Consider the following 27,142-nt stretch of genomic DNA (forward strand, 5'->3'; position numbering starts at 1 on the left):
TTGAGGACCAAGCTCACACAACTTTATTATGCCATTAATATAACGAAGCCAAACACGCAGAGACAAAACACAATCATCCAAGATGAGAGAGAGAGAGAGGGAGAGAGAGTGTAAGCAAAACCCATCCAGATTCATCAACAGACCAAGCATTACAACCAGTAGAACAACTCTGTGGTCCATCTGTGAGTGTCTCATCAGCTAAATAACCAACAACGAGAAGTATAAACAGAGCCAAATTTTTCAAGGAAAACGGTCTAATAACGACCGATTAAGATGAAGTCATCATCATCAAGAACCTGAACATCTCTCTCTCCTACAAAATGCTCCCTCCCGATTTCCTTGACCAGTTTTACAAACTCAATCCTTTTGGACAGAGGCAATGGCACATAAGGTAATCGAAAAACTGGCCTGGCAACACCTAACTGAGCCAAAGCAGTGTTAACACCAATCGGATTTGGTTCTTGGAATACCCAATCCACTAAAGGCAGAAGCTTTGCGTTCAACCCTGAGTTTCTACCTTCAAACATTAACTTCCTCATCAAACCCGGAACTAGATTGCTTGTAACCGATATAACTCCAGTCGCCCCATGAACCCATCTAGAGTCATGACACTGGTCATCATTTCCACTCCACACAACAATTCCATTCTCAGTATACTCTTCAACTCGGTTATTACCAACACATTCCTTAACTCCAGCCATATTCGGGTTCCGAGAGAGTTTAAAGATAACCTGTGGAGGTATATCTTGACTCGTTCGACCTGGCACATTGTAAATAATCGTCGGTCCCATATGAAGAACGGTTTGAAAATGTGCGGTCATGCCTTCAATGGATGTTTTCCCATAGTAAGGGTTGATGTGCAGTGCAGCGTGCATTCCCACAGCGAATCCTTGCTCAGTGGCATGTATAGCTTCTTTAGTCGAGTTGCTTCCGGTGTTTCCAATGACTTTGATCCTTCCGCCAAAACAGTTAACAGTATGGCCTATAAGCATTATGTGTTCATCCCAGCTCATCAACTGGCCTTCACCGGTTGTACCACCAACAATCACACCTTCAGCGCCGTTCTCAATCTGCGTGTTGACTAAGTCATCGTAAGCTTCGAGGTCGAATCTTCCATCAGGTAGATACGGTGTCTTGATGGCTGTAATCACTCTAAGGGACCTTATGTCGTCTGTGTTTGTCCTGCAACCAAAAAAAAAAATAAAACAAGAGAAAGCTGTAGCATGAAACAGAATCAAAGAGTAAACATAACAAGGAAAAGAAGAAACTCAAATCAACCTGTTTTTATCCTCGAGACTGCGCATTGGGAGATGGAAGTTAGGTACAACAGCTGCTTTTGGAGACACCCATTTCGCATTCCTTCTGTGATATAAGCCAATAAACAACATAAAATTCACAAACTTTAGGCAAGACAGAGTGCAAGTAATGTATAACTCGGCCACTAAGAGATCATGAGACTATATATGTCTCAGAGACACCAATTACATTAATCCAGCCAATCCTTCCGCTTCATCACACAACAATAAACTGATTCTTTTTCATTACTTATCTTTGTAATCATCTTTGACACTTTCAATTCCAGATCATTATTTGATACAAGGATTTCAATGACACTAGAGAGCTATCTAAGCAAATCCAATTCCCCAGAAGCTATAATCCCAATGAGATTTGGCAAAGAGAAACTACACAACAAGATGGGCATTGATAAAGGAGAGAGAGAGAGAGAGAGATAGAGCAACCTCTTGTAGCCATCGAGTTGATGTAAGCGAGGGAAATGGAGGGCAGATTCAATGGAGATCAAGCCGTAACCTTTCAAAGCTGCCATCTTTCAAACCCTAGATTCAACGGAAACCCTAGTAGAATCAAAATCGAACAACGAGACCAGAGAGATGGCGAGATCAGTTGGAGGTAGAGATGATATAATAGTGGGCACACTCCCGAATCCAGATAATCGATGTTGCAGCGAGGCCAAGATCGGTTGTGCTCCGGAAGTGGTGACTGCGAATGCTGACGTCAGATTCCGGCAGAAGTAATAGGTTTGTTGTAAGGAAAAGGAGTAAAAAAAAAAAAAAGCGGCGGGAGAGAAGATGATGATGAACGAAGGAGGCCGCTTTAGGGCTTCCTTAATTTAATTGGGCTTTAGTAGGGTTGAGAGATTCGGCCTATAAGCCTCGAGAGGTTTCCGCGCGTCTCATGCGCATGAGATAAAATAAAATATTCTTAACAAAAAGATTTTATAACGTTAATATAGTTGTGATGTCATCATTCATTCATTGCACAATTCTATTTCATCAGTTATTTTCAGAATTTTGTTGTTCTATAATCTTTCCAGTCGAAAATTTTGTGAATATATTATCGTATAAGCACAGAAAATAAGACTGACCTTGTGTAAAGTAACCATTAATTATGTTTGTATGTATGCACACAAATGTAAATATTTGTGCACAAGTATCAAAAGAAAAAGAATAAAGTCATAAGACACAAGTGTCTGCCAATGCAATCACCTTGTTCCTAGTTTTGCCATTGTAATGATACCAGCCCTGGAATGCTCCTTTATTTTTTTAAAAAGTGAAATACAGACAAAAATTGAAAACAAAACTATCAAAAGAAAAAGAAAAATGAAGATAATAATTGGTACCAAATCTAGTGTCGTCAAATTAAGTACGTTAGCTTTCATGTGGGTGTAAAGTTTTGACGTGAGTATGCGGAAAAAGGTTACAATACATCATATATATGTTAATAAACATATAAAGTACCAAACATCAAAAGTAATACTTATTCAGCAAAACAAATTTGCCACTAGTACTTGGTTGACATCTAGACATCTAGTCAACGCACGCAAAAGCCGATCACTAACGTTTAAAAACGATATGGCACAATCTAAGAATTCCCAAAAGCATGACGCATTGATCAAACATTAAAACAAAAACCTAGTTAAATCTTTAGAAATTTAAAAAGTCAAAAAAGAAAGAAGAATATGAAAGATCAGTACATTTAAAAATTAATTATCTAAGAAACACGGTCGTTGCGTTCCCCAATAAGCTTCATCTGGCAACGAAACAGAGTTTATTAAATTCGACGGCGACCCCATTAACTGCTTCTGCGTTTGCGTTCCAACCGCCCTATCCGCGTTTGCATCTATTTCTCTTTGAGGTTCCACCTCATCCTCCTCCAATGGCAGCCTCTCGTAAGCTGTGTTTCCAAATGAAGCAGCCATAATCACTACCGGACCTGAAGTCATAAGCGGTCCCACCACATTGCCTCCGACCACTTGGCCTTGACCACCGGCTAAGTAAACCGTTAGACCAGACGCAGCTGGTGGAGCTGGTGGAGGAAGAAACGAGCCCGAGAGAGAAAGAATATCCAACCGTCCGTGTAAACTAACGACGCCTCCACCGGGCTGTCTAACGTTGACGTTTGTAACGGCGCCGTTTCCAGTCAAGACGCAAACGCCACGCTGACGGCGTCTAGCGAAGACGGCTAAGCTTTCCATCACATCACAGCCGTTGGTTATCTCCATGACGTGGCATCGAAGGGAGTTTGCGGCGTCTCGCGTGACTATGATCGGTGCTTTGGGTTTGTTCTTGGAACCAGCGGGTCTGCCACGTGGCCTTCTTTTCTTGGTATTATCTTCTCCGGAGGGTGTCGTGGCTTGGTCTCTGCCGGAGGAATTAGAGTGGTTGTTGTTGGGGTCAACGACTTGGTTTTCTTCTCGGTTGCGTTTAAGTCCAGCGTTTTGATGGTGATAGAGCTGAAGGTCTCTTGACAGTAGATGCGGTGGGTTAGAACGAGAGACTTCATCCATTATATTATTTTGTCAATGTACAGAAAAAGAAGGCTTTGAGAATGATTAGATTTGTGATCCGTGAAGAAGAAGAAAATTAATCAAAGATTATGTATACATATAGGTAGGGCTTGGGAAGGAGAGATCGACGAAAAGTGTAAGTGACGTAGTGTGATACATGAAGGAGAGAGAAAGGTTTGTGATTAGGGTTTATGTTTTTGTCAATGACACAAGAGCGTGCTCACATGGTGCGGTATATGGTTCCACTAGTTTAGGTCTTTTGAAGTGTGATGTTAAAGGAAAACAAAGAGTTGAATAAAAAAAAACGGAAAATATGAAGCAATATATAACAAACAAATCAAAAAAAACAAGAAGAAGCGTTATTGGAAAGATACACGAACGAATTACCGTTAACCATGATGATGATGGTGAAATTTTATGAAACAGTGAAAAGCTAGCATGTGCGGGACATGAAAACGGGAATGGGGGACCCGAACGACACTAATGAAGCCAGATTACAAAACATAACGAGTCAGACCGTGTCTTGTGGGTATATAAACTACTCAGACCTCAGTACTCGTATAATCTACCATCCTTTTACCACACTATTCTTAATTTATAGTACTACTACTACTACTACTAAGTTACATAACTTACATTAGTCCCTTTAGGCTATTTGATTAGTACGATATAATAAGACTTATTTCCCTATTGGCTGGTATATTGATTTTAGACTTTTAGGCTTTGTCATTGTAAATCATGTCAGTAATCAGAACTATACATATGTGCATGTATAATTGTAATGTCAATCCCTAGCTAAGTAATCTAAGAATTAATACCAAAAACTTATGGAAGACAAAAATAAAAAAGATGGGGTTGGAGACCGCAAATGCTAGGGGTCAGTCCACACGTGCAATGCACTCTGACACACGCGTGAAGTTATTATTTTAATACTATTTTGTTTTGAAATTTAAAATTCATAACCAGTGATTTTAGCAACACCCTCAAGAACATTTTGGACGACACTTGTCATTTGTCTGTCATTTGTCAAGACTCAAGAGTGATTGGATTTGGATTGTACGTGTGTGTTGTGTGCGCGCGCGAATGTGTTTGACCGCTTTAGAAAAAGAGAAGATGCGTAGGTCGACTAAGGAGGGAACTACGACGTTTGAGCGTGATCCCTTCAATCCATATCTGCTCAGTGCTCACAAGTCATACCCACCCACTTACCCGACCGATCCGACCCACCAGTTCAGGTTTTGTCCTTATTTTGTGAGAGAGGAGCCAATTAATTAATGATGGGCGCATGTGGCTCTGAAACCCATGCAACGCAACACAATTTAACAATGGTCGTGATCGGCTCAATTAAAGGCTAGTGAACATGTTTTAACTATGATCGTCTTCACTAGTTAGTCGTTGTACGTTTACCTTTTCTTTAATGTACATTGTGTAAAGACTTGTAGCCTATAGTATTAATTTATTATGTACGAAGACTTGACTTTTGATCCAAAAAAAAAAGAAGACTTGACTAATTTTGTCGAAATAGGCTTCAAACCTCGCGTTTGAGAATGAGCGAGTCTATCGTGCAACGTTTTTCTACTTTAGACTTGTTCTACTTGATTACCTAATCAGAACTTGACAAAATAAGAAATCACTCCGTACAAGGATTAGTACGGCGTCGTATTGACGGAAACCAGTTATAGCTTGCAAATATTGGGCCTACGAGAAGCCCATCAAGTCTGTGAACCGCGATGAATTAAAAAGAGAACTTTATAAAGGCAGGCAAGCAGGCAAGCAGGCAAGCATTCACATCGCGCCAAAGTGAAAGATGAAAAGCCAAAAAGAATAGAGAGCAAAAGTTAGCACCATTGGAGTAAAATCGGGCCAACAGATAAGCCAAGCATATCCGCGAGAGCAATCTGAACTTCGTGAGAGCCGTGTTCGCAGCTAATCAAGCTAGCCAGAAGTGGGAATAGACATGTCAGGTTCTTCTCAAATGGTGCCTCTTCCAATGTACATATTGCATTAAGTGTTGCAACTATAAGAGGAGCTCTTGCTGCTAGTTCCCTTCGTTTTCCTGATCCCAAAGGTATTCTCCATCGGTATTCACTGGCCCGTGATGATTCTGATTGTTGTTTTTTTGCAGAAGAAGAAGTCTCGATGTAGAAGTTGAGAACTTCTTGACAGATGTTGACTAGAAGTGACTCTATTTCCTCTGTCTCTTCTGCTCCTTTGGTTTTAGCTGTAACAAGATTCTGTAAAAATGTGAGGCAGATTTGGTAAGACTCGTTTTCAAGACGAAGTAGTGGAGGATCTTGCATCTGTGTCATTGGTCCTAGCTCTTGCAGTCTTGAACGGAGGATTGTGTTACTGTTTATTCCGTGAGCATGTAAAGCTACACTGTGCAATGCATCGAAGAGGACTAATGTGTTTTTCGCAGAAAGCTGAGGTCTGTACATGTTGTAAATCTCCATCACAGCCTGAAAAAACATAGAAATAAACAACATCAACATCAACAAAACTTGCATAACTTTTTTGTAATTTGTAAACGGACATACCAAACGCAAAAGGAGTTTATCCTTCTGTTTGTGTTTGAACGTTATTATAGTATGTTAACGTAAAGGCTTGAGAGGAACCAACCTGAATCAACAAAAGCTGAACAGCGGCTCGGCACTTAGCATCAGAGATAGCGACATAAAGACGGGCTGTTGTTCTCTGGCTCTCTTCATTAGCATCTCCGCCAATTGGAGGAGCAGACTCAGCATTACTATTCTGAATGTTGAGAGCATTTCTCTGGCTTCTCTCTACATATTCTTCACTGAGGAAATAAGAAAAATCTGGGCACGTTGTTTTCGCCGCTTCTTTTAAAGATGAAACCACCTCTAACCACTTTTCTTCAGAGAACAAGCCATCGGCATCGCTCATCAGACGAACAAACGCAGCAATACCAATCCCTGCAAGGCTCTGGTGAGGTCTCTTTATGAAACTCACAAGAAGCTTTAGTACATTCTTTAGAAGTGGATTCACTGTAGCGTAGAATTTGACAAAGAGATCCACTACAAGCTGTAGTGCTAATGTACATGTCTCGTAGAGCCATGCATCATGATCCAGCTCATCCACATCACCACCATAACTTCCTTGATCAGCAGATTCGTCTTCGCCAGAAGGATCAATAGAATGCCGCACGTAGTCGAATATAGGAAATAACACAGACTCGAATACTTTCTCCCATAACGGTAGAGAAAATAAATGGCCATGGTTGCGTAAGGTATCAAACATAATCTGTAGTGCGCTTTTCCTGATTTCTGGTCTTGGATCGAAACTAAGCTCTGATAAGCCTGAACATTATACATAGGAAGGTGAAACACATAAATATAACCTTCAATAAGAACCAAAAAAGGTAGTTAAAAAATGCCTAGTGTAGAGACTAATTAATTTAATGTTATACCTGATAGTAAGGGAAACCAGAAGTAGAGATGATTATTGTTGTTTGCAATCTCTCCGTTCTCTTGTTTCCCACTTTTTCCAGTGTGGAGAGATGACTGAGTAATCTTTCCAGAAGTTTCCTTGTCTTTGTTTGTTGATGGCGATTTAAGATCTCCTTCTGCAAGCTTCGTTGCACAATATCGGAGAAAAGCTATGGAACTGAGACTGATATCCTTGCTAAATCTATTATTGGTGAATGCAACTAGGCAATTCACACAATCTGTAAAAGTGGTAGTTTCTGTCTCAGTGATGTATGGGAAGTATTCTCGGATAATCTTCTCAATAATCTCAAAGGACAAAAACACAATATTTTTGTGGTCGTCATATGCCGCTGTGGTAAAAACCTGCAAAGAAAGAAAATACTTTGTGAGGACACATGAGTAACCCAAAACCCTCTTGAACAAATGCGGTTACAAGAGAAGTACAATAAATGTCTACCATGAACATGCTTTTCCATCCTGACTTCACATTATTTACACGCGACAATACCATTTGAGAAACACATCGGATGATAAGTTCTCTGATCTCAACATCATTACTTCTACGCATAACAATGACAAATGGTGTCATAAATTCATTCTGGAAGTTGTAATTAGCCAACTCCTCCCGTTCCAGGAATTTCATTGACAACTGGCGCAGGGAATCCATTGCAAAAATTGCAATTGAAAGATTCTCTGAGCATCCAATGGTCACAAAGAAGCCCGATAACACTTGCCAGATGCTTGACCAAACAAGCCTTATGCGATTCATGTTATAATGCCTGTCACCAATTACAAACAGAAAATTGTCAAATAGAAAAATTGCTAAGAACAAAATACGTCTCTTATATACAGTATATGGGAGAAAAGAGAGGAAAGAAACTAGGAGATTCTTACGCTATCTCAACAATCTTCGTGAGGCTAAAAACTCGTGGATTAGACGGAGACCGCAACTCATCCATAGAAACTTTGCAGAGAGCTTTAACAAAGTCTATTATAGCTTCACTGTTTAGTTTCTGACTCTGTGAAAATATTTGATTCATTTCACCAACCTGCTCCAACAAATTCAAGTTTGAAACTATAATGCTCATCTGTTCTCGTCTCACGTTCTTAGAATCTTTTCCGCCAAGACTCATGCTATCGTATGAACCCCTCAAGACACCTGTAGCTGCATATTGACTTTTCCCAGGACCCTTCCTTTTCAGAACAGGAAGTATATATTGTTTGGGCTGCTTTGATTTCTCCGACTCATTTTGATTGGAAGCAAAAAAAGTGGCATCTGGAGGAGCACCTTCTCCCAAGAGATGTAGTTGTTCAAAACGGGAAACACAAGTAAGTATATGCTCCCAAGCATCTTGCAAATAGTTGCCCTCTTCATCTGCAAGTCTGAGAATCGCCTGGAAAACAACCAATATTAATTTGGGATACAGACAAATTTTACTGGGGAAAAGGCGACAGCAAGATCAGGAAGGAAATATTATCGACATAAAAGTGATGCAAGGAATAGACTGCGAACGAGCTAAGATGGGGAAAGTATACTCAAGAGACATAGCATGTTCTTTGGTACAACGAGGGAAGAAGACTATTATAAACAATAATCACATAAAAACCTTAATGATGTAAAACACCAACCTTGATGGCTTCAATATTTTTCTGCTTGATATCAGCTGGGGAGTGAAGTGAAGTGAACTTCGCTAGTGAAGTCACAAATGCATCTCTATGGGTCTTCATAGACATCAAAGAAGTGGCATGAATTGCATGGTGGAAGCCTTCAAGACATAAGTTAATCACTATCAAATCATCACTCTGGTCTAGCGGCACACTGAATGCAGCAAGCATAGGAGCCCAACAAGCCTCAATCATAAATTTGAGAACAACCACATCTGTGGCAGCATAGTAAGTTGACCTGCAAACTCAATTCAATTTAAATACTGTATCAGCTGAAAGATGCCTAAAAGATGGAACAGTTCAGGAGAGTAGTTCTGAGTTGAATGAATACTATATGTTACAGAAAAATGGTTGTTGATGCAAGGAAGTGTGAGTTATCTTACTCAGATTTGCGAGCTTTTTCCTTAAATTGCTCTTGCATATGCTTCATCAAATCATCACTTGTTTCCGCATATGAATCTCCCCACTGCTTACGAATCACTATGTTTAATATAGCATCCAAACCAAGCATTCTGTTTGAGTATTGTTTCTGTTGCAAAGGTAGATCATCTTCTTTCATTTTTATCTCATTCTTTGTTATTCTTTCATACAGCGATCTCATGTAGTCCGCAGGTAAATCTTTATCGTCGTCTATCCCACGATTGTTTCTGATAAAGTCATCTGCAGACATCTGTATATGTTCCAAAAGGAAAAAAAAAGTGCAGAAAAAACGTCATCAACATTCTACCTCAAACTAACACAGTAACTGTATATACCTAGACAATGAATGAAACAAACCTTGATCTTCACCATGGGGTTGTGCGCATCAGTATTCAGCATGATCACAGAATATGCAAGAACATAAGCTGTGTCTGCGCTAGTAAACACCTTAGGATTACACTTGCAGTAACGTTCAGCAAACTTTTCCATGATTCGGTCAATCTTTTGTGCTTCTCCTGGCAGCCTAAAACCTTCAAGAAAGGTTCTAATTGCCTCATCAAATTCCATGCCTTGAAAATCAAAAGAATCCACATATGCATGCATCACCTTGAGAGGTAACTCTTCTCTTTCTCCAAGATAGTCACCTATCAAAGTTTTATTTAACCCTGACGCATCTTTGAGAAAAGCTGCTATTTCTTCAGGAGATTCACCCACCTTGCCCACGTTGATGAGAAACTCAATACCTTTTGTTGGCTTCCGATTAAAAAGAGAAATACCTTCCTGGGACAAACATTTAAATTAGCATTAACGACCACAGAACAATTATAAAATGTCACTTATTTCAATAATCTGCATATCTTTACGTTCTTACCTGAAGTTCGAGTTTGTAAGCCCGGCGCTGCTCGATAGCTTGAGCATCAGATGTACTTCCTGAAGATTCAGAATAGGTATCTGACCCATCAGTAGACTCATCAGCATTTCCATTTGCCAACTGGGGACTTCCAGGTCCCAGATCGATCTCAAGTGCTTCAGATTTATTCAATGAATTAGACACTGGCAGTCGCAACTGCTTGTTCAACCAATCTCCCATTGATTTCAATATGGCTACTAAGCATTTCATGGCTTCAAGTTTCATAGCAGCCTCCTGAGGTGGCATCAATGTTGTAGCTGTACCAGGGGGAACCCCTTGAGCCGTTTTAAGGAGACCATTGACCATCCTAAACATTATCATACAGAGGAAACATAAATTACACAAAGAACTTCCACCTCAAAGAAACTCAAACTCTGAACAGCGAAGCATCAAGGGATACCATAATATACCTCTCAAAAATATTTGATGAATTGACATCACAGTCGTAGTTCAAGAATATATCAACTAGGATTTGTGAATCCAAACAAAGCTTGTCAAGAAACCGAAGAACAATCATCTTCTGTTGAAAATTAGGTTGAGCTACATTCTCCACGACTCTAAGAACAATCATTGGAAAGAAAACTCCAATTTCAGCCTTTAATCCAGCCCGGAATCTTGCAACCAGACTGATGAAAATAGAGCAAGAAAGCTGGAAGATAATCATAAGAGTAGAAGCACTGTTCTTTAACAACGACAAACACAAAAACTGCTTGATATCACCTAAAAACCTGTTCAGCAGAGATGGAAATTCATCAGAAGAATGAAAAATCTGATTCACCCTTACATTCTCAAAAGAAAATAAGAGCTAAAGAGGTTTTTAACGTACTTCTCGCTTGTCCTAAAGACAGCTCCAGCATTCTCCAACAAGATCTTTAACAACTCGAGAGCCATAATCTTCCCTCTCATCGACTGTGGATCTGTTGAAGACTCCTTTGGCGGCGCCTTCATGGAGAGCTTACAAAGCGCCCTGAAAACCAGGCAGGCATCTCTCCTCAGCTTATTCTCTATCTGAACTTCTAAATCATCATCTCTCTCAGCGTCTCCGTCTGCTAGCTCCCCCTTCCTTCCCTCTAGAGCCGACTTGTACATACTAATCTCCCAATACTTTGCGTCCAACATGTCCTTATCAGTGGAGTCCAACAAATCCGTAGGATTCGTAGTCTCCACTGTGGTAGTCCGATACGCCCCATCTTGGCCAACTGATCCAGATCCTGAGCCTGATCCTGGCATTGTAGGGTTCAACACTCCGTCAATATCTTGCACGATTTTGGTGATGAAACCCTGAACAAACTGCGTCATTGTCCCATCCGCATCTGATTTTTCAATCGGCTCCATGAGCTCAGCCACTACGATCGGCTGAATTGGAACCGTTGACGAGTCCGCCTCCATTCTCCGGAAAACAATCACCAGTATCTGGATCAGCGAAGCCTTGGCAGTCGTCTGATTCACCACGTTTTTGCTTCCCAAGTAAATGTCGTAGCAAGTGCGTACGACTAGGAGCAAGCATTTGCCATGGATCCTCAGCGAGATGGAGTTAATGGCAGATAACAGAGTCTTTAACACAGGCAATTCAATGGATTCATCTCCCAAATCATGGCATTTACAAACGGACTCGATCAATTTAAAAAGGAGAAGGGACTCCGCTCCACCGGACGGGTCCGATTCACCACGAATGTAGCCATGCGCGATAAGTTTCTGAATGCAGTCAATAGCAGGTTCCACGATCTTGGCGAGGCCTGTGCCACAGGCACTGATCAGAGGGCTGAAGATGAATTCAGAGTCGGCGAGAGAGTACTCGATCGAACCACCGTCGTTAAGTGGACCGGGAACAGAGGAATCAGAGTCGGAGTCAGCAGCGGCAGAGTACGACGGAGGAGGTGGTTTCTGCGGCGAACTTAGCCGCTCGATAACAGCTTTGCATTCGTTAGCGAGCTTCGAGTGTTTCCGCCACGACGCGTTTTTGACGATCTTCTCTAATGCTGGAGTTACGACTCGGCTCAACCGGGAATCAGCTTCCGAGGAAGCCATTCCCAATTTTCACAACGAGCTCAGGCGACTCACAGATCTAGAACAATAGAGCAACAGAGACGAGACAGCCTCTCTTCACCGAATTGCGTCGGAGCTCTGAGTCCGATCCGAGTTGGGTCGGCGAGTCTGACTCAAAACCGCTGCAAAAAAAAGGAAACTGCAGGGTACAGAGCAGAGAGGCTTGATGAGACGAAAACTTCAGATCGCGTCGTCGCAGTTTGATTTTTCTGCTGCCATCGAAAACGAAAGTTTCATAATTATATGACCAAAATACCCTTCAGTTGACACTGGACTTGAAGAGAGCCACTTTGTAAATTCAGAGAAATTAAAACACCAATTTCGTCATTTACATCACTACATTTCTTAGCTGGTGATCGCCGGGGAATTCGCAGCGTGTTCCCGGCTAGTGTACGTGCTTTTTATATCCAAAATGGTACAAAACCATACGCATTTGTAATATTACAATTACCAAATTCTTAAAGTTTAGCCTAGAAAAGTCACATTAATTAAAAATCTTGGACAAAAACTAGTGAGTCTCGCTCGAAACGCATAATCAAGTATGTAACTGTCCAAATCAAGTTCGAATGTAGGAGGAGGTTCGCGTTCTACTTAACTTGCACAGAAAAATTCCACATCCTACTGTTCCAAGTCATCTCTGAAACCAAAAATGATTTGGGCGCAAAAGATTATCACTTTACAATAGTCAAAAGTGAGAATCTTAGTTGAATAAAATTAACAATATATGCAGAGGAACAATCTAGGTTTCACTTTACATAACCACACAACAATAAAACTCCTACAACAACCAGCAAAAACAAAAAATCCTTGAAACCTTTGTAATAGAAGTATAGAAGATATAAAATATACAACCTGATTCCCAGTTATGAAGTGGGGAAGGATATGCATAACGAGATGTGTGAGATATGAGAGTTAGAACTTGGTTCCTTACCGCGTTTCTACAAAATCTCCCCGTGTCTGAATCCATTGTCTTCACCGTCTGTTGTTGAATCCAAACCACAAGGAGAATCATACCACTTGGAGTTTTCTTGATAGAAGCTATCATCGACTTGTATACCAGCTAAACCTACATCTGTTTCTATACTACCTCCTCCATCGTGTATCATCGCTTTTGTTAGTTTAGATTCTTCGCTATTCAGAATGCTCTTCTCATTAAAGTCATTGCATTTCAACCATTTGTCAGGCTTGCATGTCTCAGACAAGATATCTTTTGGACTTCCACAACCCGACGGTGGCCTTATCTCTTCCCAAGGAACAACATCATCAAGGTTCCTCCCAAAACTGTCCTCATCATCTTCAATAAGTTCTGTATCCTTCCCATCTCCATATAAATGCTCGTGATGATGGTCACTCCAATGTGCCAGATCATTATCTCCAACAAGTATTTCATCTGAGTCTGTCTTCTCTGGAAGCAAGCCCGTTGTCCCCTTAACACTCTCATCGCCGAAATTCCTGATCTTGTTGAGCATCTCAAACAACTCGCTGGACATTGAACCCAACACCTCTTCTGAAAACGTTCCAAGCTTTCCTTCCAGAATGCAAAGTTCACTCCTTAGTTCCTGCACCTGATGCAAGACAGCTAAACGCATATCGCCACTGACCCCATCAGTTTCCAAGTCTTCCTGCACTCCGTAGACAGTTTCTTGATCCATCAATAAATCCTTATGACCAACAACCCGATGCATGATTCTCGCATTTCCATCCGTTGCCCCTGGCTCATGTCCTGAATGGACAGCGTATAGCTTAAAAACAGCTGTCCCTTCTTCCTGGTATACAAAAGTCTTGGTCCTTTCACTGTAGTTAGCAATGGGCACAATAGCTCTAATCCTAAAACCACAACCGCATTTCTTCGACTGATATGGCTCCCTCTTCAAAATCCTAGCCTTCTTAATTGAGCTAGGCTCTCCAGCTCTATGACAAGCATAATCCTTCACCTCTGCCATAAATGGCTTATACCTAATATACTTCTGCCTAATGCAGAGCACAACCTTGTGCTTGGCAGCCAATTGCTGCAACCTGTCGGGAACCTCCTTGGCAGGCACATCAAAAGACTCAGTATACTCAAATCTACGCCGTTTGTTCCTCGAAGCGGAACCAGATTCAGCATTACAAACAGGACATGCGGCTAGACAAACCCTAATAAAGCTCTCGGGAATACCATAGAGCTTAGCACCAACAGTCCAAACTTGTTTAATCCTTTCAATGGTCTCTTTAAGTCCTAGGTGTTTCAAATCGCCATCAGCGTGATAGCCCATGACTATATCTTGCCACTGGTTAATGTGAGAGACGAATTGCTGAGTATTATTCTTGAAGCAGAGAAACTCGTTACCAGTGGCTGGATCAAGGCGGGAAGTGAGCTTATCCTGGATCCGTTTCCATGCGGTGATGTAAGCTGTTTCCTCGTTTCGGTCCTTCCAAACGCAGCGCCATGACTTGAGTACAGACCTAGGCGTGGCGACACGGATCTCCGCGGGAGTAGCTAGACGTCCCTCACGGAGACAGAGGATCATGAGAGCGTGAGAATCAGCGTTCAAAGTGTAGAACTGAGTTGAGATGTGTGACTCTGGGCTGATAAAAAACTCATCTCTTCCGTCACTGGAAACCCTAGAATTTGAAGAACCATCAAATTTGGGGGTTCCGGCGTAGGGATGAGACGCATCGTCGTGTTCGTCGGAGGATTGACCTGGGGAATCTCCGGATGGAGAAGAACGGAAGAGTACGAATTCCGGGAGAGAAAAATCGGGATCGACTTCGGAATTTTGGTGGTGGTTGAGAGTGGAGGGTGGTGACTGAACGATTAAGTCCGCCGTCGAATCAAGATCGAGATCATGATGATGGAATTGACCTTCTTCGGTTTTGTGAGAATCCATCTGGAAGACGAAGAAGTAGCTAGCTCAGACAGAGAGAGAGAGAGAGAGCGAAGATGGTGAAGAAGACGACGCGACGATGAAGCAAAAAGAGAGAGAGAGAAAGAGAGAGAGAGCAGGAGAGCAGAAAAAAAAAAAAGGGCTTTTTGAGTAATATTTTTCAGATGTGTGGTTTTCTTTTAATTGATTTTATTTTCATTATTATAATAAGGCTCGGTCTGACAATACTGATAAGTCCGAGGGGCATTATTTTATTGTTCTCTCCACATAGTCACAATAGTTTGGTTTTTTATTTTTTTCGTTCCACAAATTCAGACAAAGCTTGGTTCGTCTTTTGTTTTTGTTTTTATTAAGCTCTTCTTTTTATCCACTTCCATATTCCAATCATCATAAACAATTTGGTTTGTACGATTACTGTGGATGTGGTGATTAAATAATAATGATTTTATGTTAACTACTACGACCAAAAACAATGCGTTGGGGTGGTTTTGGCCACATAAACAAAGTGATTGTTCAAAAAGAACAAAGTGATTGAATTGTTATATGATGTCATGTGTCACAGTCACACGTTGAATGAAGTTTAGCTTAAGTAAAAGAGGAAAAAACTCCTCATATCACAACCGTTTATCTTATTTGAAAATCTACTAAAATGTCATTCGTTTATATCCTTGATCCAACTAATTTTACCCTAATGTACTAACTTGAAAAAGTTGTATATTCTCTCCATTAATTTTCTACAAGATCTGTTTTCATCCAAACTCCATCTGTAATTTTGTTATGTTGTAATGCTTCTGTAAATCTTAAACAATGAACATACATACGTACCATATAAGAGTATAGTGCAAATTAACAATGAATTAATACTAATCCGTTGAAGGGTGTTTATGTTATATATTTTTCTTTGTTGGTAATGTCGGGTGTTCGGAAAAGTACATATATTGTTAAAATCACGGTATTAATCTCACTCGATGGTTGAAAAAAATATTGTTCTTTTTAAGTCTATCCTTCGAAGTCTCTTACCATTATCACCCGCTTAAAGTAGAAAAATACTCAAATCAATTTTAGTGATTTGATTGACTTCAACAAAGTAAATTTCAAAATATCAGATATGTCACAGTCGTCTGTGCTAATTCAGGAGTATATTTTTGTTTATTTATTGTGGTTACTATTTTTTTGTTAGCAAAACAAAAATCTTGATTGCCATTTTTAATTTCATTTAGGAAGTAGGATCAATAATGGAGCCAATTATATTTCAAAAAAATCCGAACAGTTCCTATTTCAAAAAAAAATCAAGGCCTTTATTGCTCGCTCACGAAATCTGATCCGTTAAAAAAAAAAGGAAAAGGCAAAATAGGAAAGATGAGTTCAAAACAACGGCTAAGATCATTCCACGTCAACCAAAATCGTGAGCCCCGGATCGTAACGGACCCTCCTCCCGCTCCTTGTTCAAATTTTAACTTTTACATCCGTTACTCTTCTTTGTTCTCCTTACTCCCAACTCTTATAAACCCTAATTTTGCTCTCTCCTTCCTTGATCATATCTTCCCACACTTCTTGGGCGCTGCTCATCTTTGATCCAGGTAGATTCTTTTTTTCTTCTTCTCCCTCGCTCTTCTCTCTCGTAGATGTGTACAGATCTTGAACTTCTTTTTGAATCATCGCGATTTTCTGTGATTTTGATTCTGCGGAGGAATCAGAGATTTCGTTTCAGAATTGTTAGGTTTTTGTGTAATCGAGAATCTGAGTAATTTATTGGTGATGTTCAAATTGTTCATAATTGGGGTTTTTTTTATTTTTTGTATTTAGGTTTTCGAGAGAAGGATCTAGCGTGTTCTAATCATCATGATGCGGAATTCAACAGAGCAGTTTTCGCGAATCGAGACTACATGTGGATTGTTACTTCGTCAATTGCAGGTTTTTTTTTTTTTAAATCTTTCTGTTTCACATCTTCGTTTCAAGATTACGTTTTTTTTCTTCTTCTTGGTTTTAATGTAGGATTTTACCAAATTTTGGTATCAGGAAATATGGAATGAAATGGGAGAGACTGAGGATGAGAAGGATACTGCTTTGGCTGATATCGAGAAGGAGTGTCTCTCGGTTTATAAGCGCAAAGTTGAAGAGGCTAGTCGTTGTAAAGCCAATTTGCTTAAAGAAATCGCCCTTGGAAGATCTGAAATTGCAGCCATTGGCTCTTCTATGGGTGGACAAGAGATTCATGCAAGTGTTTTTTTATTTATAGATTCTGTTAACTTTTTTGTTTTTGTCTGCTTGAGTTATGGCAAGTACTGATGTGTTTTTGCCTTCTTCTTGGTGTCATTTTTTTTTTGTCTTACAGTCTAACAGTAGATTGGGAGAAAACTTGAAGGAAGAGCTTGAGAATGTTAATGTTCAATTGGATGGACTACGCAAAAAGAAAGCTGAGAGAATGAATCGGTTTCGTGAAGTCATTGATCAGTTACTGAAGTTGTCATCTCAACTTGGAAATCCAACAGATTATCTGAAGAAGTTTGCTGCAGAAGAGACTGATCTTTCGCTTCAGAAGTTGGAGGAGTTGCGTAGGCAATTGGCTGAAATCCAGAATGAAAAGGTTAGTTTTGCTGCTAGATCTCATGACATGGGACTTACAAGATTCTGTGCAACTGTTTAACTGTTTTTCCAATATGTTAATTTTGATTCTTTTCAAATTGTAGAGTAAGAGAATGGAAGAGGTAGAACGTTTGCTGAAAATGCTTAACTCGTTGTGCTCGGTGCTTGGTGAAGATTTCAAGGACATTCTAAGAGGGATACATTCATCTCTGGTTGATTCTAACACCAGAGATGTGAACAGAAGTACTCTTGATAAGTTGGATATGATGATTATGAATTTACGAGAGGTCAAGTTACAGCGAATGCAGAAGGTTAGTAGTCTAAGGTTTAGGTCTTTTTGAAATGGGTTGCAAAAAATTTCTGCGTGCTTATGATTTCTGACTCTAATCACTTACTTTTCAGGTTCAAGATCTTGCGGTCTCCTTGTTGGAGCTCTGGAATCTGCTGGACACGCCTGCGGAAGAGCAAAAGATATTTCACAATGTCACCTGCAGCATCGCTTTGTCTGAGCCTGAAATAACTGAGGCCAACATACTATCTGTTGCTTCCATTAAATGCGTGAGTGCACAGGACCAAACCTTGCTGTGTTTTCTCCTCTATCCATTTATAAAGACTAATTTATAATGTGGGTTTATATTACAGGTTGATGATGAAGTCACTAGGCTTAGCAAGCTTAAAATAACTAAGATCAAAGAGGTGATGCTAAGAAAGAAGCTTGAGCTTGAGGAAATATCAAGGAAGATGCACATGGCAACCGAAGTTCTCAAATCAGAAAACTTTTCAGTTGAAGCTATAGAATCTGGTAAACCATTATTTGGCTTATTTGTACATCTAACAGTGCTGATAATTCTATCACTTTGATGTTATGCTCATTATATGCAAATGCTAATACATTGCATGCTTCTCCTCATCTTTTAGGTGTCAAGGATCCTGAGCAGTTGTTAGAGCAAATTGATTCCGAGATTGCAAAGGTCAAAGAGGAATCTTCAAGCAGGAAGGAGATTCTTGAAAAAGTGGAGAAATGGATGTCAGCATGTGAAGAAGAGTCTTGGCTTGAAGAGTACAATCGGGTTAGAAAATTAATATCAATCTATATGCCTGCTTCAATCTTTTTCTAGTCCTCACATTGTTGGCTTATCAGGATGATAACCGGTACAACGCTGGAAGAGGAGCTCATCTTACATTGAAGCGTGCTGAAAAAGCCCGTTTACTTGTCAATAAACTTCCTGGTAACATTCTTGCTCTTTAGATTGTATAACAAAAACCCTCAATTCATAACTTTAGCTTTTAATTACCCTAGAAACTGAATACCTCTGCGGCTGTTGATGCAGCGATGGTGGAGGCTTTGACTGCCAAAGTCACTGCTTGGGAGGCTGAAAGAGGAAATGAATTCTTATATGATGGTGTAAGTGTCTTTTTACTGATTAATGACTCTGTGCTACTCACTTAACAAGTCAGCATTTTTATACACAAAAGCATGTTCCTTTGATTGTTCAGGTCCGAGTTTTATCGATGCTTGATCAGCACAAGACTCTATGGGGAGAGAAAGAGCATGAAAAACAGAGACAAAGAGTAAGGAACACTGGTTATTACCAGGAACGTATTCTTAGCATTTGAGACAAACATCATTAGCAATTTTGACATTGTTGCTTTCATCTCAGGATCTGAAGAAACTCCATGGACAACTCATAACAGAACAAGAAGCCCTTTACGGGTCTAAACCAAGCCCAAATAAAAGCGGAAAGAAACCACTGAGAACGCCAGTGAATGCTGCCATGAACAGAAAACTCTCACTTGGTGGTGCCATGCTTAATCAAAGCTTGAAGTCTGAGAAGGCATCACTCAATGGCAAAAAGAACAGCTACTATGACCAGAACGCAAGTAGAAGAGATTCAACTATTCCAACTCCTTCAGGTACATAAATAATTAGACAGATTTTGGTACTGAGACTTAGAAAGAGATTAACTATAGAGAGTTTGTGTCAAATGTTTAGGGAGGAGAAACTCAGAGCTTCCAGGTCGTCTCAGATCAAAGAACGTCTCAGTTTCAGGCAAAAATGTGACGAGCAAAGGGAGATCTCCAATGCTTAGGAAGCCTCTTTCACCTGTCACTTCCAATATCCTGAATTCCCCAGAAGATCACAGGGATGCTTACACAACAAAACCATCATCTTTAGAGGAGAGAATCTTGACACCTAAAACCAATGAAGAAAACGAAAGAGTTGTACCAACAACTCCGGCAGCTTCAGTCGCAATGATGGAGGCAACAACGCCGTTCACTCATGCGGTGGAGAAGAGAATGGATGAAGCACCCGTTGCTGTTGAGTACTCGTTTGAAGAGGTTCGGGCCGGTTTTTGCTAAACCCGTTGCTGCTTCAAAATGTATCCGATTTACTGCTTTCTTCTAGTAATTTCAAATCAGATACTACTTCGTTCGGGCCGGTTTTTGCTAACCCGTGGAAACCCCGGTTTCCTCCCTTTTGGAAGCTGCTTCAAAATGTATCCGATTTACTTGCCTTTTCTAGGATTTGATATTTTCCGGTACTTACAAAAATGACAAGTTTAATATTTTTAAAGACCTTCTCTTATTAAAGACTTCTGATCTAATATTTTTAACACATTAATACATCAATACTTTTATAAAATACTAGATCAATACCCGCGGTACACCGCGGCGCAAATTTTTATTTTATTTTCTTGTAAAATATAATCTTTTTAAATTTATGATATAATGTTTGTCTAAGTTTGTTGTCTATATATTTTTAAAATATATATATAATTCTGATAATGATATTGAATTATTAATATGTGTATAAGTGAATGATATGATGTTATTTTATGTATATAATGTAATTATATACACAATTTTTTGCCTAAATTCTGTCAAGCTAAAGACCATTTTTTTAAAAAACTTATGCTTAATTTGTAAGTTTAAACTTATGAATATTTTATGGACCCCAAAGAGATATTTAAAAATTATCTACTTAATATTAAGTGATTATTCCTATGGTTTTGTTTGGGCCTTTATTTTTTTTATTGGATCATAATTTTGTTGCTGGACTCTACTGGGCTTCCCATAATTTTTAAGAAAAAAAAAGGTCCTAAAATTGAAATCAATAGCGACGTTTAGTTTCTTCTTCCTTTCATAGAAAAAAATACAAACTCATCAGATTCCAAATTCGATGTCCATAATTTCGCTAACCGATATAAAAAAAAACATCGATCTGGGTTCTAATATTTTATCGATCTCTACTGCGAAGAAGATTGGGATTCTAGAAATGGAAGAGGTAAATTATCAGCTTTGATGGTAGTGTTATTTTGAATGCTCCGATGATCTAATCTTTCGTCCATGATTCTGTAATTAAGTCAGAAAATATGTATCAAGTCATATAAAACCGGGTTCTACTTGTTTAGATTTTGTTTTGTTAACAGACTTGTTTTTATTGATATGAGGATCCGTTGAAGGTATAAATCATTATCTCCGATTATATTAGGAAGAACAAATTGTAAAACTAATTGAACCGATGAGATGTATAGGCTTGGTTTTGGTTTCAAAATCTGATTTTTTGATTGATTTCTGGGCAACAGGGATTTCAATCGGTAGGTCAAGGTATACCGCGGATCATTGATAATGGATGGTTGCCGCGACTCCAATTTATCATTTCATCTCGATGATCTGCTCCCACAAAGATAATAAATCTGTTTGTTATTTCAAACATATCATATTTCCTTTTTTATAAAATTATAAATTAACGTGTACTTCTACTATGTAGGTCACAGACTCAATAATTTGCTGATATGTTGTCTACACACATGAAGCTCTTTTCACATAAGCAATGGAAAAAGGTCAGTATTGTTTATTATTCAAAACTCGTCAAAATAATTGAATAGCAATGTGAATTATAAAATAATTGTCTGCAAAACATATAGTTCTTTAAATCACAATACTATAAACTATAGTTTTTGAGAAAAAGTAGTAAAGATTGTCTGTGATTTATTTGTTGAATTTTGAAAAACCATAATATAGTCTTGAGTTGGTTGATCTTCACACTCTTGCCTTTGACATTCGTCCTTTTACCTTAAGCTTCACTTATCTGGGTTAAAAAAAATACACCATGTAATAGTAAGAATAACTTTACAAAATTTTAAGTACAATTAACATATTTAACTTCAAACGTACCTTAAAGCAAAGAGGTCTAGTAGAATCTGATTAGTTTCCCAGATTTTGAAAAACCTCTTTAAAAACAACGTTAGTTGTTTTACTGTCAATCTGTCCATCTTTCCCGACAATAAGAATTTTTAATCCCTTTTTCGAAGTGACTCTCGATAGAGCAACATAAAGTTGGCCGTGAGAGAACACCGGTCTTGGCAAATAGAGTCCTACTTTCTCAAGAGATTGTCCCTGACTCTTGTTAATCGTCATAGGAAATGCCACAGATAAAGGAAACTGCCTTCTCCGCATTTTAAATGGTAGTTTTGTGTCAGATGGTGTAAGCAATGTCTTAGGAATCAAAACCTTATCACCTATTCTGTCTCCTGTAATAACCCTTGCCTCTACCACATGGTTAGCCAGTTGTGTGATCTGGAGCCTAGTACCATTACATAATCCACCTTTAAGATCAATATTTCTTAGCAACATTATAGGACAACCAACCTTCAGACGTAGAGCATGATTTGGCAACCCAGACAATTCGAATATTTTATATAGAGTCTTATAAAGGAACTAACAATAATCTAGAACTTGCCTCATTATTTTGATATGATTTTGGAAATCGATTGGGTCATAATTGGTAAGGTTTACCCCTTCGTTTGCGTAATACATATAGCAATCGTATATCATGCATTCAATCTGATAACTAATGGGGCAAGTGAATTAATTCATTTAGATGTAATAGGTTGTTAGGCTTATAATGTAAAGGGGAATAGGTTCAAACAAAACTGAAAGTTGAAAGATGGGTATGTGTAACAAAAGCCCATCGAATAAGTAGAACATATAACATTAAATGACATTTATTGTGAGAACTTTCTATATTAGTATTTTTGAGCAAAAGTTGCTACAAAAATACTAATATAGATATGGAATACATGAATTTTGGCAAAATTATTTATTTGGTTGATTCCAACAGCAAGGTCTAATATTGAAATGGAATAATAACTTACTTTAAAATATCTGTATATATAAAGTTCACTTTCCTCACTCTTAGTTTTGCCATATCATCACCTCTCTTAGTTTAATAAGCCGAATTATTTGACATAGCCCAATAAACAATTCTTCTTTCTTTGTTTTTTTTTTTTTTTAAAGCCCAGTTTCATATATGTTAGCAAATTTTTTTTTTCTTTTGAACAAAGTATATGTTAGCAAATATGTTAACGTAAAACTGAAAAAAAATAATCAAAAATATTAATTAAGCTAAGAAATATATCTTAGGACACAAAAAAAATGCGTGTGAATTTTTTTTTTTCTTTCTTTTCTTTCTCTCGATCTATCTCTCTCCGAGGAGGACATCACCGTCCTCATCGACACCGATGAATCCTCTACACAGCCCACTGGCAAGAACATCCGCCGTGCGCTTAAGGATCTCATCGGAATCGGATCTGCTGATATTGGCAACGTTCTTGTCGTTCATTACATCGGACACGGGACGAGGCTGCCCGCTGAGACTGGTGAAGACAATGATACTGGCTACGACGATGATACTGGCTACGACGAGTGTATTGTTCCTTGCACGTGAATTTAGAGGAAAATCAAGAAGCAACCCAGCACTAATTTTATTGATGGTCAATGATTCAATCTCACTTTCGATGCTCCAATCTCTTTCTATTGGTACGATTTTATCTTCTTTTTTTTTTTAAATGGCAAACGGTTTAAGCTGCATCTCCATGAATCGATTAGGTTTAGTTCACTTAGGTTTAATTAAGGTTAGATTCACAAGATCAGTTCATGCTGCTTGACAATACTATGGTTTTTAGTCTGGTATAACTGTATTAGGTCTGGTTTGGAATGAGAATTATTTAAGATTATTGTAAGATGCAATTGATAGATTATGTCATTTTGTATTAGAAAAGATTATTTAAAAGCTTTATTAACTCTGGAGCCTTGTGGATTTTGTTGTAGATGATCTCCGACAATGAATCCCCAGAAAAATTCTTATTTAGGTAAGTGTCCTTTAGCCAAAACTGGTTCATAGTTAACTCTTGCATTTTTTTGGTCTATTCTTCTTTTCTTATTAGATGTTCAATTGTTGGTGTAGATGATATTGTACTTGTGGACAAAATTTGCCTCAAGGATTACAAGTTTGTGCGTGGTGATGTTGTAGTGTTCAGGTATGTTCCTTCTAATGCCAAACCACGTTTGAGTCATCCTTTGACAAGAACTATACAATGAGTTTTAGTTGATTACATGTAATGTTAGTCTCCACTCTCCTGTTAATGTCTTATCCTTGATGGTTAGAGTATTCTTAATCACATATTAACATAGATTTTGAATGTAGATGATGGATATGATGATGTGGTATGGCCTCCCCAAAGAGTTAGCAAGATTGGTCGATAAAGCTAATTGAATGTAGATGATGTGGTATGACAAGGTATGTTTCTTCCTTTTCCAAAAGAAAACTTCCTTCTTCATGTTACATCTATATTTTAATCTCAAATCAGAATTAGTCATCACGTCTCAATGATAACAAACCGTGAATACATTCTTGTATTGGAACAATGGTTTTAGCTCATATAGTACTTTTTAGCCTCATTGTGGCTCCGGTTTGCTTGCTGGCTTCGATTTTATGTTTATTTCAGGTGTGGCAAATGGCTTCTCTTTACCATTTGGTTCACACTGCAGCTCTTCTTTCTGCACCTAGCACCAAATATCCCAACATTGTAAGCTTTCTCTTGTGTGTTATGCTTCTTGCTTGAAGTTCAAGCTGCTTCTTCTTCCTTTTTAAAGCAAGTTATTTTTTTAAAAAATTAAGAACTTTGAATTAAGAACTTTACCATTGGAAGTATATTTTTCAGTTGTATCTTACAAAAGTTATTAGCTTTGAATTTGTACTTTTTCTAATTAAAATAATGTAAAAACATATTTTCTTACAACTTTACAAATGAAGATGCTCTTAGTTATACATGTTTCATATGTTGTAGGAATAAAACCCTTCTCCAGGTAGCTCCTCTCCGCCGCCGTTGTTGTGCAACCTCAAACGTCCCCTCCCCCCTCTTTATTCTGTTGTGTGACCTCAAGCATCCCTCACCTTCTTCATTCTTTCTTCCCTCCCTTATCCTCCACACCCTTTCATTGTCTCCATCGTAACGTCTTCCTCTTAAACGATAATTCAAGTCTTTCAATGTTGTCTCATTCAATTGAAGTCCCACTACTTTTTCTTCAATTGGTGCAAGTTGAAGTCCTATATAATGTCCTCTCTTCCAATTTCATGCCTCTTACAATTTCCTTTCTCTCTTAATTTTATCTTAACTTACATGGATTCCACCACCACCACCACCATCGGAGACATTACATTTAACCGGAATAGGAGAAAATCGGCAAGTATCGCAGCCGTCGAGACCAGACATTAGCTCCCAGAAGTTAAAAAGACAAAATAACAAAACTGCTAATTACAAAGTTGGGGACGTGACAATGCACATGGCTCTTTTGTTGTGATTTTAATGTCGATATTATTCCTTGAATGAAACAGTTTGTGTGTGTGTGTACACACTATTTAGTTCTTAACGAAATAGTTTGAGATATTTTTTTTTGTTTGCTTAATAGTTTGCAAAGCTTATTCTTTGTATTAGGATTAAGAATCCAAAACAAACAATTTTGGTTAGAGTAAAAGGAACCAGAAGGTCATTTTTAATATATTTCGTTAGGATGAGGTTAGACATTAGGAGTTAAACCAAAATCAACAAGTTCATGATAGATAGTTATGGTAATGAAGAAAAAAAAAACAGAATTTTAAGTAATTGAGATTTTAAAACATTTGTCATCAAAAACCACTAACTCATTACTCCAAACACAAAAGCGTTTAGTAAAACACTATTCCCACATGTTACTAATTAAAAAAACAAATAATAAAAACATTACCTACAACTACATCTAATAAAACCAAATAACAATGGACTAACAAAATGAAAAATAATTTTAATAAACCAGAACTAACTACTAAAGCAAGACAACAACAATTACTATACAAAACTTAACTTCTAATTCTATATTTTATATTTTTATGAAAACAAAAAAAAATCATGATGATTTAAATAAATTTAAAATTTTAAAAATAGGTTACATTATACAAACCAGAAAAATACACCAAAAAAATAAACAAACAAAAGCGCAAAGGACAAAATAAAAACAACATAACTAGACAAAAAGAGGAAAAATACATAACCAAATAACAAACTACCAAAACAACCAAAATAAAACAATTTCATCTAACTTTCGCGCGTAGCGCGGATCAAATGCTAGTAACATTAAAAGGTTAAGTTAGTTTTTTGACAAAGGTTTTTGTAGTTCAATGTCATATATAGAGAGAATTTGGAATTTCAGATTGTGATTTTGTTAATTAGTTAGAATAAGTTTTCCTATTTATTTAAACATTTTGAGCAAATTTCTAAACATGAAAAAGGATATATTTTTCTCAAGAAAAAGAAATGACATTGTGATCCATCATCTTCCGCAGCATTTTCGTTTTTCTACAAAAAAGAACCATATAATAATTAAAATTTGTAAAATACAGTTTTTTTTTAACAAACTATTAATAATTCTTACTTTAATAGCATGAAAAGTCACTCTCACAGCTTCCATGAGTATCTCTCATTAGCATCTAGTGCAGTCTGGATGGATATACTCTGCAATATATTTTACACGGATTAAAATTGAGAATTGATGTTTTGATATTTTTATAAAAATTAAGAAAAAGTTAAACTTTATGTTTTTTATAGAAAAATATAAAATGAAAAAAAAAATTTCCACTTGCAAATCAACAAAATTAATATGTTAGAAACATGAAAAAATTTCATCCATTAACAACCGAAAAAAAATAATTAAAGAAAGAAAAAAAATAATTAAATAATTACGTCCTCGGTCAATAACAAATGACTAACTCAAATAATTACGTACTTTGTTTTTGTACTTTGAAGTATGATGCAGCGTCCGTTCTTGCAAAGTTGACTACATCGGAAGACACTAAGTGCTTATGGATAATGGCATGGTCCCTCTATTTGTCCAACTCCTCCTCAGTTCTCAATGGGAGAAAGACCCTCTATTTGTCCAACTCCTCCTCAATTCTCAATGGGAGAAAGACCCGATAATGATATCAAATATTATATTGTTTAGTATTATTTCAAAGAATCTATTAAATCAAGTTGTTAATTAGATAGACTTCATGGGGGTGATAATTGTTGGCTTTTTT

At 38.1% G+C, this 27,142-nt stretch overlaps 5 protein-coding genes and 1 long non-coding RNA gene across 9 annotated transcripts; 2 read left to right on the forward strand and 4 right to left on the reverse strand.

The window, feature by feature from the left end:
- Nucleotides 1-2,206, reverse strand: LOC104749243 (4-hydroxy-tetrahydrodipicolinate synthase 1, chloroplastic). 2 transcript variants are annotated; one of them, XM_010470834.3, is made up of 3 exons: nucleotides 1,740-2,206; nucleotides 1,279-1,362; nucleotides 1-1,182 (listed from the first exon to the last, which is right to left on the reverse strand). In XM_010470834.3, the coding sequence occupies exons 1-3, from the start codon at nucleotides 1,823-1,825 to the stop codon at nucleotides 255-257; spliced, it is 1,098 nt and encodes a 365-aa protein (XP_010469136.2). In that variant the 5' UTR covers nucleotides 1,826-2,206; the 3' UTR covers nucleotides 1-254. The 2 variants fall into 2 exon arrangements, with proteins under 2 accessions (XP_010469136.2, XP_010469135.2); XM_010470833.3 differs by having other exon boundaries at nucleotides 1,279-1,359; nucleotides 1,740-2,125.
- A 681-nt stretch (nucleotides 2,207-2,887) lies between these two features.
- LOC104749245 (AT-hook motif nuclear-localized protein 18-like) lies at nucleotides 2,888-4,075 on the reverse strand. The gene has a single exon (XM_010470835.3). The coding sequence runs from the start codon at nucleotides 3,803-3,805 to the stop codon at nucleotides 3,002-3,004; it is 804 nt and encodes a 267-aa protein (XP_010469137.1). The 5' UTR covers nucleotides 3,806-4,075; the 3' UTR covers nucleotides 2,888-3,001.
- A 1,353-nt stretch (nucleotides 4,076-5,428) lies between these two features.
- LOC104749246 (brefeldin A-inhibited guanine nucleotide-exchange protein 2) lies at nucleotides 5,429-12,573 on the reverse strand. Its single transcript, XM_010470836.3, has 11 exons — nucleotides 11,073-12,573; nucleotides 10,657-10,974; nucleotides 10,208-10,553; nucleotides 9,694-10,116; nucleotides 9,300-9,586; nucleotides 8,881-9,154; nucleotides 8,146-8,645; nucleotides 7,709-8,030; nucleotides 7,233-7,614; nucleotides 6,425-7,122; nucleotides 5,429-6,264 (listed from the first exon to the last, which is right to left on the reverse strand). Exons 1-11 carry the CDS (start codon nucleotides 12,272-12,274, stop codon nucleotides 5,644-5,646), a joined length of 5,373 nt encoding a protein of 1,790 aa, XP_010469138.2. The 5' UTR covers nucleotides 12,275-12,573; the 3' UTR covers nucleotides 5,429-5,643.
- Nucleotides 12,574-12,581: 8 nt separating this feature from the next.
- On the reverse strand, nucleotides 12,582-15,276 carry LOC104699811 (uncharacterized). Its single transcript, XM_087491849.1, has 2 exons — nucleotides 13,224-15,276; nucleotides 12,582-12,929 (listed from the first exon to the last, which is right to left on the reverse strand). Exon 1 carries the CDS (start codon nucleotides 15,160-15,162, stop codon nucleotides 13,231-13,233), a length of 1,932 nt encoding a protein of 643 aa, XP_087347975.1. The 5' UTR covers nucleotides 15,163-15,276; the 3' UTR covers nucleotides 12,582-12,929; nucleotides 13,224-13,230.
- Nucleotides 15,277-16,553: 1,277 nt separating this feature from the next.
- Nucleotides 16,554-20,337, forward strand: LOC104749248 (65-kDa microtubule-associated protein 4-like). The gene is made up of 13 exons (XM_019238156.2): nucleotides 16,554-16,739; nucleotides 16,966-17,073; nucleotides 17,179-17,376; nucleotides 17,495-17,746; nucleotides 17,850-18,056; nucleotides 18,148-18,303; nucleotides 18,388-18,547; nucleotides 18,664-18,815; nucleotides 18,887-18,974; nucleotides 19,077-19,150; nucleotides 19,243-19,317; nucleotides 19,407-19,659; nucleotides 19,739-20,337. Exons 2-13 carry the CDS (start codon nucleotides 17,002-17,004, stop codon nucleotides 20,104-20,106), a joined length of 2,055 nt encoding a protein of 684 aa, XP_019093701.2. The 5' UTR covers nucleotides 16,554-16,739; nucleotides 16,966-17,001; the 3' UTR covers nucleotides 20,107-20,337.
- Nucleotides 20,338-20,859: 522 nt separating this feature from the next.
- On the forward strand, nucleotides 20,860-25,590 carry LOC104749249 (uncharacterized). 3 transcript variants are annotated; one of them, XR_015584678.1, is made up of 8 exons: nucleotides 20,863-21,031; nucleotides 21,333-21,590; nucleotides 23,288-23,568; nucleotides 23,860-23,900; nucleotides 23,996-24,068; nucleotides 24,236-24,328; nucleotides 24,537-24,617; nucleotides 24,879-25,590. It is a non-coding gene; the product is annotated as an uncharacterized LOC104749249 (long non-coding RNA). The 3 variants fall into 3 exon arrangements; XR_015584679.1 differs by lacking the exon at nucleotides 23,288-23,568 and having other exon boundaries at nucleotides 20,860-21,031; XR_015584677.1 differs by lacking the exons at nucleotides 20,863-21,031; nucleotides 21,333-21,590 and having other exon boundaries at nucleotides 22,666-23,568.
- The last annotated feature ends 1,552 nt before the right edge of the window (nucleotides 25,591-27,142 follow it).

This window comes from Camelina sativa, chromosome 16, assembly GCF_030686135.1.
Source record: "Camelina sativa cultivar CO46 ecotype springtype chromosome 16, ASM3068613v1".
NCBI classification, from domain to species: domain Eukaryota; kingdom Viridiplantae; phylum Streptophyta; class Magnoliopsida; order Brassicales; family Brassicaceae; genus Camelina; species Camelina sativa.

What these genes read in the sequence shown, in the direction of transcription:
- LOC104749248 (XM_019238156.2), top strand. Translation starts at nt 17,002, where the DNA reads ATGATGCGGAATTCAACAGAGCAGTTTTCGCGAATCGAGACTACATGT. An exon ending in TGTTACTTCGTCAATTGCAG is followed by an intron (nt 17,074 to 17,178) that starts GTTTTTTTTTTT and finishes TTTTGGTATCAG; the next exon opens with GAAATATGGAATGAAATGGG. An exon ending in ATGAAAAACAGAGACAAAGA is followed by an intron (nt 19,318 to 19,406) that starts GTAAGGAACACT and finishes CTTTCATCTCAG; the next exon opens with GATCTGAAGAAACTCCATGG.
- LOC104749246 (XM_010470836.3), bottom strand. Translation starts at nt 12,274, where the DNA reads ATGGCTTCCTCGGAAGCTGATTCCCGGTTGAGCCGAGTCGTAACTCCA. An exon ending in AAAATATTGAAGCCATCAAG is followed by an intron (nt 8,646 to 8,880) that starts GTTGGTGTTTTA and finishes GTTGTTTTCCAG; the next exon opens with GCGATTCTCAGACTTGCAGA. An exon ending in TTCAGCTTTTGTTGATTCAG is followed by an intron (nt 6,265 to 6,424) that starts GTTGGTTCCTCT and finishes ATGTTTTTTCAG; the next exon opens with GCTGTGATGGAGATTTACAA.
- LOC104749243 (XM_010470834.3), bottom strand. Translation starts at nt 1,825, where the DNA reads ATGGCAGCTTTGAAAGGTTACGGCTTGATCTCCATTGAATCTGCCCTC. An exon ending in CAACTCGATGGCTACAAGAG is followed by an intron (nt 1,363 to 1,739) that starts GTTGCTCTATCT and finishes CTTATATCACAG; the next exon opens with AAGGAATGCGAAATGGGTGT. An exon ending in AGTCTCGAGGATAAAAACAG is followed by an intron (nt 1,183 to 1,278) that starts GTTGATTTGAGT and finishes TTTTGGTTGCAG; the next exon opens with GACAAACACAGACGACATAA.
- LOC104749245 (XM_010470835.3), bottom strand. Translation starts at nt 3,805, where the DNA reads ATGGATGAAGTCTCTCGTTCTAACCCACCGCATCTACTGTCAAGAGAC.
- LOC104699811 (XM_087491849.1), bottom strand. Translation starts at nt 15,162, where the DNA reads ATGGATTCTCACAAAACCGAAGAAGGTCAATTCCATCATCATGATCTC.